The 13,980-nt window shown below is 43.0% G+C and overlaps 1 protein-coding gene across 7 annotated transcripts in view; it reads left to right on the top strand.

The window, feature by feature from the left end:
* The window catches only part of ANKDD1B (ankyrin repeat and death domain containing 1B), a 46,520-nt gene that overhangs the window by 11,797 nt on the left and 20,743 nt on the right, over positions 1-13,980 (top strand). For all 7 annotated transcript variants that reach the window (XM_075128531.1, XM_075128529.1, XM_075128530.1 and 4 more), the window contains 5 exons: positions 1,547-1,645; positions 10,015-10,113; positions 10,208-10,312; positions 11,353-11,451; positions 12,848-12,946. In XM_075128531.1, coding sequence (XP_074984632.1) covers positions 1,547-1,645; positions 10,015-10,113; positions 10,208-10,312; positions 11,353-11,451; positions 12,848-12,946 — 501 coding nt within the window. The remainder of the gene's footprint in view (positions 1-1,546; positions 1,646-10,014; positions 10,114-10,207; positions 10,313-11,352; positions 11,452-12,847; positions 12,947-13,980) is intronic.

Here is a 13,980-nt window from a genome sequence, read left to right as displayed (position 1 = left end):
AGTGCCCAAATCTTGTGAAGTGAAGAGTGCCCTCCACTTGCACTTAGCGAGAGTGTAGGGTGATCCGTAATTCATAGGTCTAGTGGTCAGTGTATAAGAGTGGGACCAGGAACTTCTGAGTTATAATCTTGATACTCTATGACCTTGGGCAATTAGTTTAACCTCTGCCTCAGTATCCCCATCTGTAAAATGGGTATACTTAACCTCACAGACATTTTTGGTTCTTGTGAAATGCTTTGCAGATTAAAATGCACATAAAGAGTTGTGCTGTTCAATGTGTGCTGCAACATGACTGCACTTGTATTGTGTGGCTACAAGGTGAGGTCAGAATTCAGACCTGGTGCAAGCAGATGGAACTCTATTGATATCAACAAGAGTTGTAGCCTTGTGGTGTAGATCTAAATTTGGACTAGAATATTCTACAGAAAGTGTTGCAACATTTCATGGAGAAGAATGTTAGTCCCATCCCGGAATAACAAAGAGTGGGCCTTTTTCCCCCTATAGTGCCTGCCCACCCACGGCAATTCACTCCCCTTAGGCAGCCCATTCAGGGGGTTCGTACAGATGGTTGCCAGCCTGCATCAAACATTTAGGTGTAAACTGTCTGACTTAGCGCATCCTATTACTTAATCACAAGTTCTGAAAAAAATGTGCCTCCTTTTCCACATGCTTGGTTTTGAACAGGGGAAATAAGAGTACCTGCAGCTGGATTCCTGAGTCCTCCTTCAGAAAAGAAAGAGAAAAAGGATCCCTTTAAAATTACATTCTTTTGAATAAGAATATTGTTTCCATCAATACATACTGCTATTAATGGTACTCTGGACATGAAATTTTTGACAGCCCTGAGTAATGTAACTAGGTTGATCTCTTTTTTAAGTGCAGACCACGCCTATTTCATATGGGCAGACCCACTGAACTCCTTCAGTTTATTTGCACGTGTAAAGTTATTCATTGAGGGTTGGAGGATGGAAACCTTTGTTTGCATAAACAACAGACCAAACTGAAATGGTGACTAATACCAAGTAAAAGGAGCATTTGAGTCGTGCATTACAGAGATAAAATCAAAAACAAATATGTAGCAACCAGGATATCATCAAGAAATAAATGGAATTACATAAATCTTAGGCCTGGTCTACAGCTATTGCAGAGCACTCGTGGTATAGATATCACCTAAATCTTTGCTTTTAAAATCAAACAGTAAAATAGAAATTGTGAAAATGAATGTTTTCTGCATAGCATATCTCCTCTTTCTAAGCAGTGTGTGTTTAGTAAAGCCCTGTTAATGACACGTTAGTGAGTTGCAGTGAATGGATTAGAATGGCACATAAATACCTAATGTACTCTGGTTCTACTAGATTTCATTAAACACAATATTTAATTTAGATACAAGGGAACAGAAATACAGATAATGGCAAATGTTGGCTAGAGAATGTGCAAATGAATGTGTATTGGTGAGCTTTGATCAGAGGATTCAGAAATCCTGATAATTTGTGTAATAAAAATAATTATATTACATACCTATCCACCCAGGCTTGTTTTATTTCAGCTGCAGCGCACAGCTCTCCATTTTGCTGTGGCAGGAAATCATGTGTCTACTGTGGATTTTCTTCTCCATCACAAAGCTAGAGTGGATGTTGCAGATAAGGTAAGCAAACCACTACTGTCAGATCAAAAAACATGGTCTGAACCCTTGGCTGCTACAGTTGCAACAGCACAGCACAGCACAGGAGAGGTATCTGTGTGTGTGTAAAGGTGATTTAATGCCATCAGTGCAGTTCCCCAATCCTGGGGTGGGTGTGTCCCAGTTTGGATCTCTCTGTAAATTAGAGCAGCTGTTAGACTGTTCTCATTTACACCACCAGTAGCCCCAACGGGCTGACAAAGCAACCAGGGATCACTGGAGAACAGATAACCACTGGCCATGTCCCCTTTCCTCCAGCACACCACCCCTCCTCTGGCAGCTGAGAGGGGAGTAGTATAGTAGTCACTATGCTGTCTCTATGCCCTCAAAGGACTCCCTGCACTGGGGTGGATGGCTAGATTATGTCAGTTTTAGAGCCACTTTGGCCGGCAGTATGAGGCAGAGTGGCTGCAGCACAGTGGGAGATCTGGCCCATATACTAATGAAGCAAAACTCCTTATGGATTAGTAAGAGTGAACAGATTTCAAAGGGAAAGAGTTTTTAAAATGCAATTCACTTTTCACTAGATATGCTGTTTGTTTACTTTTTGTACTTCATTCTGTTTGGATATGATGCAAAGAGATTAGCCATTTTGAATTTTGTTTCGGTTTGTTTAACTGTCTTCCCATAACTAATACAGTGCTGTAATGTTTGACTGAAGGGAAATGTATACATCCAAACAGCTGGGTTACAAGTTATGACTTGTAATTCATGACAATATTTCTATGAATAATTAGGTGGTGTAATTTTTAAAAAATAAAACTGACATTTAGGTATAAACTGTCTCTGTCCTTCCTTCTAGAATTTCTCATTCCTGTTTAAGGGCCCAGTAGAGAGGTTTTGGAGTTCTTAAAACATTATATTAGAGATGTTTTTGTGAAAATTCTAGAAATATTTATACCCTTTTCATGCAAGACTTCTCCTGTTTTATACTTTTTTTTCTAAACTAAAACTAAACCATCGCTAAAAAGAATTTACAGTGCAATCCTGATTACGGGTGAGATTAACAGGGTGGCTGGGCCATTAAGAGGAATGGGGCTCAGTGAATCTGTTCCTGTCCAGGTGCTCCCAGTTGGGCCACTTAAGAGGGCGGGGCAGCACCTAGGATACTCTGTCTAATGAGACCCAGTGCATCAGAACAGACAGAATTAGTCAGGAGACAGAGCAGGAGATGAGAGCTATCAGAGAAAGAAGGTGCTTCCTGGGAGAGGATGAAGGCAGGAGATCCACAAGGAGATTGCTGGCTGGCATTCCCAAGCTAGAGAGCCAGGGCTGGAGAGCGCTAAAGGCAGGCGAAACAGCAGAGTGAGATCCTGTTGACTCTGTGACAGAGGGCTGGAGCTAAGGGCCAAAGAGGCTGAAGGAAGGGAGAGAAGTAGAGGAAATTACCTGCTGGTATGTCCTTGCTGGAGAGCTGGGGCCCAGAGGAACAATAAGAGGCTCTCAGCAAAGAGGCTGTGGAAGTTCCCACTGGGAAGAGTGGGGTTGTACCCCAGAAGGAGGGTTAGGGTGGCTGTGTTGATAGAGGAACAAAGGAGGACTAACAAAGAGTCTGGGTGTGGCAGAGGACACTGGAAAGTGGTATGTGTAAAGTGAATAACCAAGAGGATATATGATTTTTAAGGCTTACTTGAACTGGGGTGATATGGACTATTCTTGGAGACTTTTGTATTGTGTTTGGTAAATAAATTATGTTATGGACTTGAGTGTGTGCTTCTGTGGAATTACTGAGAAGCCAAAAGGGAAAATGAGGCAAAGGGCTACTTGCAAGGTTACCCTGAGACCACAATGAGACAGCTGGTTGTGAGTTAGGAGGGAAAATAATTATCTGTCAAATATGTGAATACTTCTTTGTGTGACCTATCTCTTCCACAGTATGTGATATTCATAAGCTTCAAAAAAAATGCCATGGCAGGGCATGTTCCAGGGTATGTTAGATATTGTAGAATACTTTAATTTGAAGGCAGTGAAGTGTCCCAAAGGGAGAAAGGAGGCTGCCTGGCATATGGGCTACTGTGTTACGTCACACAAATGCTGGCTCTGTGTTGCAAACGGGAATCCAGATTAAGGCAGCGAGGGGAAGAATGGGGTGATTAGTTTGATCAGGAAAAAGTGCCAAGATGTCACTCTTTTGTAGCCCCATTTCACCTGTTTTTTTGTTACTATTGCAGACCTTGGCAATACAACTGCTTTTTTGTTCTGCAGAGCGTTCTGCTCCATTGAAGTCTATGGAAGTTTTGCCCTGGACTTCAACTGAGGCAGGATTGGGCTTCTATAGTCCTAGGTTAAAAATGTATGTGCAGTCTACAAAGTGGATTTATCACAACTATCCTTGTAGCTTTAGGCACTGGGGCATGTGAAAGCAACTATATTTAATTAAAGCTATATATAAAGAACAATAGAAACACTCGGAAGTGAACAAAGAGCCAGCGCAAATTGGTGCTTCCCATCGCTAATATCGCACTGTGCTCCAGCTATGGCTTCTGAGTGGTCTTTAAAGAGTAGCCCCATGTGCAGTGTTATACAGTGTTCCAGTGGAGGTCGAAAGGCATGAATAACTGTTATAAGGTCTTCATTCAAGAGAAACAGTTTGTGTGAGATGTTGATGGAAAAAGTCACTTGTGCCACCAAGTCCACCTGGGACTCCAGAGCAAATGAGGCTCCAGAAGGACCCCTAAATTGTGTACCTCTTTGACAAAGGCTTGGATAAACACCAGCTCAGTTAAGGAGGCAGACGCTATCCCTACCATGTCCTTCAGATGCTCTCCTCCAATCAACCAATATCCCTTCCATCCTGTCTGGTTTGAGTTTTGGCCAGTTCGCTCTACTCCAAACCCCCTACCTTGGCCAGGCACTGGAAAAACAAAGATAATGTAGCCTTTGGGCTCAGTGAGAGAGAGACCTGGTGCTCAGTGTCCTCTGCATACTGATATCTGCGCCTTCCAAACTGTCTCTCCCAGTCGGCATATGTACAGTACAGGAGAGGTGAGACAGAACAGAATCCTGCAGAGCCCCATGAGGAAGAGACTTTAGCATGGTGGAGCAATTAACCTAGACCACCTGCAGGGATCTTTTTGAAAGGTAGAGCTGAAATCACCTGAGCAATATTGTCCACTGCTGCCAGGGTCTGCAACTGAGTTAACTTTTGTACATCCCATAGTCTTTGACTTGTACTACAGCTCAGAGATTTCCTTATTGTGAATCACTTGCAAGCAGGGCTGGGAAACTAAACAGAGTTACCATTTAGAAACTTAAATATTTATAGCAGGGGTCGGCAACCTACGGTGTCGGCTGCCAAACCCAGGCCGGCAGCGGGCTGAGTGGGCTGGCGGCTGGGACCCCGGCAGGCAACAGCATGCCATTAAAAATCCTGCCCGCCCCGGCCCACTCTTCTCCACCCGGCCCCCACGGAGGCAGGGTGAAGAAGCTCCCGCCTCCCCTGCCTCTTCCCCCAGCGTGCTGGGTTCCTGCCCCTACCCCCCTCGTCTCCCTCCCTGCCGCCAATCAGCTGATGGCCCTTGCGAGGGAGGGGGAGAAATGGAGCAGCAGCCTGCTCACTGCTCTGGGGAGGGGAGGAGGCAGAGAAAAGGCAGGAGCGGGGCCTTGGGGAAGGGAGGTGGAATCGGAGCATATCCCCTCCAGCCCTCTGCCGTGAGCCGCTCTGGGTAGGGAGGTGGGAGCATCCCCAGGATCCTAGCCAACACCCTCTGCCCTGACCCCTATACCACCAACCCCCACACCCAGTCCTCTGCCCTGACACCTGCACCCCCCCACCCACACCCAGCCCTCTGCCCTGACCTTTGCACTCCCCTCACACCCAGCACTATGCCCTGACCCCTGCACCCCCCACACCCCATGCCCTGACTCTTACACCCCCCACCCTGAGCACCAAATGGGAGCACCTGCGCACACACACTCACCCCCCACATTCCCACCTGCACCCCTCGCACCAAATGGGAGCTGCCCAGGTAAGCACTCCACACCAAACCTCCTTCCCCAACCCTGAGCCCCCTCCCTCATTCTAGCTCCTGGCCAGACCCTCCATCCCAACCCCCAGAAGCCTGCTCCTTCACTCCCAGCCCTGTGTTCAGTGCACTCCCACCCTCAGCTCAGTGCAGAGAGAGAGGAAGAGAATGGCTAGAACCAGGGAGAAGGTAGGTACCCACTCTATGTGAGCAGGGCTGAGATCCCAGACGGGCAGCGGGCTGAGCGGGGCTGGCAGCTGGGACCCTGGCTGGCAGGAGCCGCTCAGCCCACTGCCAGTCTGGGGTCCCAACCGCAGGCCCCGCTCAGCCTGCTGCCGGCCTAGGTGAACGGAAGCCCAGGCTGGCAATGGGCTGAGCTGGGTAAGATCAGCATTTTAGTTTCATTTTAAATGAAGTTTCTTAAACATTTTGAAAACCTTGTTTACTTTCCATATGACAATAGTTTAGTTATATTATATATAGACTTAGAGAGAGAGACCTTCTAAAAATGTTAAAATGTATTACTGACACGCAAAACCTTAAATTAAAGTGAATAAATGAAGACTCGGCACCCCACTTCTGAAAGGTTGCCGACCCCTGATTTATACCATCAGGAAAGACAATTAAGTAAGTCTTATCATTCTGAACCCAAAATGTTCATAGCGAATTAGCCATGTGATTGTACCTTTTTTTTGTCTGACAAGCTGAAAGCCGCATGTATGATTTATATGAAAAGTTCTAAAATGACTACAGCTGTAATACATAACCTTAACAGATCAATTTTATAAGTGGTGGACAGCTGGCTTTGAACAATAATCCTCCATAACAATGACTAAGGGACTGCCTATACTGCAGTCATGAGGTGTGATTGCAGCACATGTAGATGTGCCTAAGTCAGCTTTGAACTAGCTAGATCACAACTAGCTGGAGTAACAATTGCAGGGTAGCTGCAGTGGCACGGACTAGCCGCTTAAGGGTATACCCTGGGTAGGGTTGTACTCGGGAGGCTAGCCTGTGCCACCACCCTTGCTGCTGCAGCTACACTGCTGCTGTACGCAAGCTAGCTATGATCTATGGTAATAGGGTTATATCGATAATACTGGACCCAGGATGTACGTTTGCAGGACCCAAATAGATACATTCTCCCAGTTTGGCAGTGAACCATTAATAAGTACTCACTGAGTACAGTCTTTCAACCAGTTGTGCACCTACCATATAGTAACTTCACCTGAACCACATTTCCCTAGTTTGTTTATGAGACTGTCATGTGGGACTGTGTCAAAAGCCTTAGTAAATCAGATATACCACATCTACAACTCTGTCTGCCATTCAGTAGGCCAAACCTGACAAAGAAGGAAATTAGGTTGGTTTGGCATGAGTTGTCCTTGCTTAATCCTTAAAATCCTCTAGGTGTTTACAGACTGATTTTTTTAATAATTGGTTCCAGTATCTTCCCAGATGTTGGAGTTAGGCTGACTGGTCTATAATTTCCCAGGTCCTCTTTGTTCCCCTTTTTGAAGATAGGTGCTATGTTTGCTCTTTTCCAGTCTTCTGGGACCTCACCTGTCCTCCATGAGTTCTTGAAGATAATCCCTAATATATATAATTGTAATGTATATTAATTCCAAGTTTGTATCTTCTGTATTTGTATAACTTATATCTAAATTGTATTAAGCTATCGTCAGTGGTAAACTATTTCCAATATTCTCTCTCTGAGCTTTTTTTAAAGTATATTTAAGCAATAAAATAATTTTATGGGATCATTAATATTTTTGGGTGCATCATAAGGCTGTGGAATTACAAAGGTGTATGCTAGTTGCCTCATTAAACATGCCCCTCAGTGTCTTGTTCTGATTATAACTAGGCTTGGAAGGATTAGGTTTTAATTAATTTAATTAGTAAATGTTGGTAATCCCCTAGTTCTCCCTCCACTGAAAACCCTATGGAAATATTTTCCCCATCGTTATTAATTGAAATTTAAAATCTGTATAATGTAATGCGCTTGCAGATAACTCATACACTCTTTGGCAGTCAGTTGTAGCTTGCAATTAATAAGAAATGCTATGATATATCAAACATTCTGACTTTGTTTCTGAATCTGGTATGAATTTCATCTTCATTCTATTCCAAGTAAATAAAATTCCAAATAAATAACAGTAGGGTCCAAGGTGTTCTTAAAAATCATTGTTTGTGCAAAATTTAAGTTGGGGGGGGGGAAATTAAAACCTCGGAAATAAACATAATATTGTTCTTCATTTTTCAGCTTACCTGTTAAAAATGATACATTTAAAAGCATTTTTCCTTTTTATTCTACTTACTAGTCCACTATGGAAATAATGTCTAATACTATGTCTGTGGAGATGACACAGTGTGTTCTGGCTTTATTCCTGGAATTACAACATCTAGAAAGTATTATTGCAGGTGGGGGGAATAATGCCGCAGGCAGTTTAACATTTCTCACATTACACCAGCCACCTCTAAAGTACTGCTGTGTTCAGAGAGGTAGATTCCAGAAATGACTAAAGACACACTTTAAGGACTCCATCTTGCAAACATTTAATCACATGTTTAACTCTGAGCACGCAGGTAATCCTGCTGAAGTCAAGCACATGCACACATTTTGCAAAGATGGGGACTTTTATGATTAAAGTGTCTTTTTTTTTTTTTAAACAGGGATAATGTCCCTAACCTCTGTTTGCCGGAAGCTGGGAATGGGCAACAGGGGATGGATCACTTGATGATTCCCTGTTCTGTTCATTCCCTCTGGAGCACCTGGCATTGGCCACTGTTGGAAGACAGGATACTGGGCTAGATGGACCTTTGGTCTGACACAGTATGGCCGTTCTTATGTAATCCTGTATTCTAACTGAGCTCCTTTTGAACAGTATGGTGTGAAATTGTGAGGTTTGTAAAACTCCTTTTAAAAAAAATTAAGCTTTCTTCTGCTCCCATGTTTGTTTAGAAAGGTCTTTGTGAGCCACAATCCCACCCGTCTACCCTCTTTCTTTACGTGTGCACGGTGGGTGATGCTTGTTCCACATTCACTTTCAGCTCTGTTGCTGCTGTTCATTGTTGTTTAATATTTATATTACAGTAGCACCCCGAGGCCCCAGTCACAATCAAAGACCTATTATGCTGAATGCGGTACCAACACACATGAAGACATAGTCCCCGCATCCTATTGTAGACTCTAGGGGAGAAGGTATACCATCAACAATATAGTGAAACTAACTATACACAAATGTACTAAGTTGACAACTGGGGAATAAATAGGATAAAATAATTGCTTTTCTCTAATTTCTACGCTAGCCTTTTTAATATCAACTGTAACAAAGGCAGGTACAACATTTTCAGATAGAAATGTGATTTTCAATTTGGTGGTGATCCTTCATACAACGTGATTATATCCCTATGGCAGGGGGAGCATAAGTATAATAGCAAATCGCTACACACATCTGGTCAAAATTCTGAGTCCAGAGGTCTCCACAGTAGGTCCCTTGATTCTGATTGTCCCTGTGTCCTATTCACCTGTACTGCTGAAACAGGCTTGTTTAATCTCTTAGTTCCTTGGCTGTATGGCTCTGGAGGACTTTAACAGTCCTCTTGTGTATCCTGCTTGCCTTTATTCTCACTGACTTCAGAGAACTAGGATCACAGATTGAGGAACAAGTAGCCAGGTTTGCTTTGCAGAGAGGAGATGGAGTGGGATTGTGACAGGGAACAAGAGGTAGGACTGAACAGAGAGAGGTTGGTGGCAGGACATAGCCATTAAGCAATTGCCTTATTGTTTCTCCATACTCCCCCGACTGTCTGTATCCATCGGTTGTGTCTTGTTTTATACTTAGATTATAAACTCTTTGTGGCAGGGGCTGTCATTTTGTTGTGTGTCTGTCCAGCACCTAGAACAATGGGTCCTTGTCCTTGATTGAGGCTCCAGTATAAATAATAATAATGCCAATAAAGGAAGAGAGATGGGGGATCCAAGGAGGACAAGAGACAGAATACCTATGAGAATGGTGCAGAGATAGAGAGATTAGGAGCTCCTGATGTGTATTCCTTTGGTGGGAGTTGAGGAGGAGGCTCAGAGAGAGAGAGAGAGAGAGCCCAAAGAGGTTTATCAGAGATGAAGAAATGCAGGACAAAGGAATGAAAATGAAAGGAGGTAACTTTTATTCACCTGGAAAAATTATGGCTATGTTATTCACAGTTAGTCCCTCAGTGTCTGGGAATAGTGTTAACAGGGGTGCCCTAGAGCCTGTGTCATTGAGTCAGCTCAGCACATTAATCATATAAGATCATATAGTGCAATTTGAATAGTAGTCTGGGATATTTTAATGGTAATGTTTGCCTTTTTCATTTTATTTTAAGCACGGGTTGATGGCGATTCATCTTGCAGCTTGGTCTGGAAACCTAGGCATAATGCGAATGTTAGTTAAAGCAGGTGCTGACCAAAAGGCTACAAACCAGGTTTGTTGATGACAAATTTAAACCAGCACTAAACATATTCATCTTGAGAAGAAGTATAATGTAATCTTATAGAACTGGCTTGTGTTTTCCTTAGGAGGGAAGGAATGTCCTGCATTTTGCAGCTCTGAACAATAACGTTGACATAGTGGATTATCTTCTCCAGGAACTTCAACTGAAGGACCTAAACAAGCAAGATGAGGTACAGTATGTGTCTAGTTACTTACAAAGTATAGGGGCTTGTTTCCTTCACATTGTGAAGTGAAGTACAATATGACCTGCATCACACAGAGACTCCTTGGATTTTCTGGAGTGTCAGGGACAGACCTGAACTTTTTCTGATTAGCCCTTTGCCTTGCTGTGTCAGGATCCCACATTGCGGGCTTACCTAGCCAAGTGGTGTATTTTTATCTTTGCACACGAGAATGTAGTCATCTAGGATCTGATCATGTCAGGTGCTGAACTCCCACATCTTCCTTTGAAGCTAATGGGCCATAATAATCTGATTGTGCAAGGTTCTAAGCACCCTCAGTTTGCACTGAGGTATCTTTGGGCAGGTTATTCCATAATTGTCTGTTTTGGAGTTTTATGCATCTCGCTCTGAAGCATCTATCTATCCCATTGGTGGCTGGCTAGATGGCCTGATCTGGAAAGGCAATTCCCACAGTATTGTTTCAGGAGAGTTTGCTAGGACTCAGTTGTAAATACTATGGTGGGTTAAGATGAATAAAAATTCTCTAATTCCCTCTCCACCTTCTACACCCCTCTTGATTTCAGAGGTATCTAGAGCTGGCTCTGTTTTCAAAATTCTGGTCACATACAGCATATAATAAAAATAATATTTTTTTGGACTTTTAGAGTGCCTCTTTCTGAGGAGCTCAAATGATTTACAAACAGTAGTGAAATAATCTTTCCAACCAATATTTGCATCTCAGGAAGATGTAATAGCTAAATATTAAATATTTGAAGAACAGCTTCTGTTTCTAGTATTGTTATTTCAGGATTTCTGGTCAGTTTACAAATGTTTTCTTTAAAGTATTTAATCCAGATTTTACACTGAAGACATTTTACTTCTTTTTCCCCTTCATGGGTGGATCTAGACTCCAGTTTTTTGTTTACCTGTGCATATGACATGTAAATATTTATTCACAATATATGTGCACCTACATATGACCTGGCTTTTCTAATAATTGGTGAACTTTCTGCAACAGAGTGACTTTTTATTTGATTATTTCCTATTAGAAAGGTAAAAGGGCATTTCTTCTGGCAGCTGAAAAAGGCCATGTTGAAATGATATACAGTCTGATTTCTCTCAAGCTGTTCACCTCTGAAAAAGATAAGGTAAGCCTCCCCTTTCCATACAAATCCAGATAAAGTGTGCTTAAGAGTCATAACTGTCCCCAGTGTAGTTACTTGTGTAACTAAAGGTCATAAACGCATGCACAGTGTTCGGCTACCATGGTACTGGATGTGGTATACAAAATGTAGACAGACGAGCACAGTGATTTTCAGTAATCCAGAGAGAATAGTGGAGCTGTCAGTAATTATTGCCAGCAAGGTTTTGTATGCATATTAGTAGGACATGTGATGCAATCTGAAGTTAAGCTTTCTAATGCTTGGAGAGGAAGGACGGTCTAGTGCGTAGCCTAGGACTTGGGAAACTTGGGTTCAGTTCCGTGCTCTGCTGCAGACTTCCTGTGTGACCTTAGGCAGGTCCCACAGGGCCAGATTTTCAAGGCATTTAGGTACCTAATGATGCAGAGATGTCTAGGAGTGTAACTCCCATTGATGTAACTTTTGGAAACCACCGGGTGACGTCTGCATCTTTTAGGTGCCCAAACAACTTTAAATATCTGGCTCTTAGTCTCCTTGTGCCTCAGTTGCCCATCTGTAAAATGGGGTAACAACACTCCCCTGCCTCAGAAACTATGGAAATGGGGGCCCTATGAGTACTTTGGATAGATAAGTATCCATTAGCTTACATTCCAAACAGAAAATGCCATAATGGTGAGGGAGGAGAAAGCTGTATATAACATGCAAGCAGGGTGATGGGTGGCCAATGCTATGTTAGCTCTGTGAGCTGCTTTTAGTTGTTTTCCTTTTTTTAATTTTATATAGTAGGGGATGGTGTCAGCAAGGGGAAGATGACTACACTGACTTCAATTAAGCTATGCCTAATTACACAAGATCAGGTTTTGGCCCTTAATCTTTACATTGTTTTTCAAGGGACTGTGGGCTAGCCCAGTCCCCTTCCATGGAGAAACCTATGGAAAAAACTCACTGGCAGTTCCAAGATTTACTTCATGGATTTTCTTCCGAATTGTCCATGCGGGGAATGGGGGTTTGTCCCCTGGTAGAATAGGTAAGAATTTCAGGCCTTTACATCAACAGATGTCCTGAGAAGTGGAGGGAAATTGAAGAGATATTGAGACATCCATTAAATCCTCAGAGCTCCTTTCCCTCTTGTTAGCATGGCTTCCTCTGTGTACACATGGAAGGACTTCCTTAGAATTAGGGCTGTGTCAGAACATTCTGTAAAGCTGCTTCTTTCCTGTCTGTCACATGAGGAGGTGGTTTCACTAGGTTTGCATCCCTTCTGTACATGCTGGAGGAAGAGACCATAGGACCTTGTGTTAAAGTACTTGTCCACAGTCCGTAGGTGGTTGTTTTTATTAATTGCAGCATGTTCTACTTAATTTGGGATTTACAGTATGTTGGTGGCTGTTTTCATTTACAGGAGGGAAACACAGCAGTGCATCTAGCTGCTAAAAATGGTCACTGTGAGGTGCTAGAAGTTCTGCTAAATCAATGGGAAGAAATAAATGAACTCAATCAGGTAAGGACACAGAAGCTGCAGAGGGAGATAAAGAATAAAGGTAAAAGGTGCAAGACAAAGTGAAAACAAAGTTTTAAAAAAAATACCCAGAACCTACAAATATCTGTAAATGGAATCTCATTTCTGTGGTGGTCAAGCTAATCAGCACAAAGCTCGAAACCACCAAGATCCCTTTAGACCTAGAGCTCCGTTAAAGAGGAATGACTAGTAAGCTATAGTCTTTCTCAAGTTTTCTGATTGGAATCCAACCCAGGTCAGTAGTGTCTGAAAGACGCTATCTGTTGGCCAATTTGTGGTGCATCTGAAATGAATTGGTTGGATCAGTCCAATTCCTAATGGAATGTGCATCACAGAAAACTCTCTGACAGCTTGAACTCCATGTTGTAGTCTCAGTGGAGAGGTCCTAGACTAAACAGACACAAAGGCTTCACTCCTAGAAGTGGTCCCTTCTGATGTGGATTACCACCTCCCCAAACCACAGTAGGTAGGTTGATGGAAGCATTCTTCTAGCAGCATAGCTTGGGGTAAGATTGACATAGCTAGGTTGGCTGGGAGCGGGGCGGGGGAGTGGGGGTGTTTTTCCACAAGTTAGGGGTGTCAACCTAACTTTCAAGCATAGCCCAAAGCTGAATTCCGTTGGCAGAGTACTGTGAGTGGAGTGCTGCTCTCTGGGTTGTATTTACCTGCTCTGTTCTGTGGATGGATAGAGAACTTCCGCCTCCACGGTTGTCAGGGTGGTGCCTTTCACAAACACTAAATTTACTAAAAGAACAATAAAAAAAATCACCCAGAGTTCAGGCGCAATAGAGCTAGAAATTTTTAATACCGCAGTGAATGCGGTGATTTGAAATAAGCATAGGTAGTCCATAAAAGAGCAGAATGTAGTTTTATTTTAAAGACCCACTAAGGCTTGGTGGTGGTGGTAGTGGTGGTTTAATGTAATCGTGTCCTGAGGATTACTGCTCTTTTTAACTGGTGCCAAAATCAAGGACATACAAACTCATGAAGCTGGATTAGCCAAAACTATAGTTTCT

Source organism: Caretta caretta, chromosome 5 (assembly GCF_965140235.1).
Source record: "Caretta caretta isolate rCarCar2 chromosome 5, rCarCar1.hap1, whole genome shotgun sequence".
Lineage (NCBI taxonomy): Eukaryota > Metazoa > Chordata > Testudines > Cheloniidae > Caretta > Caretta caretta.
The sequence above is the reverse complement of the archived record's forward strand: the minus strand, read 5'-3'. Positions and strand labels throughout refer to the sequence as shown.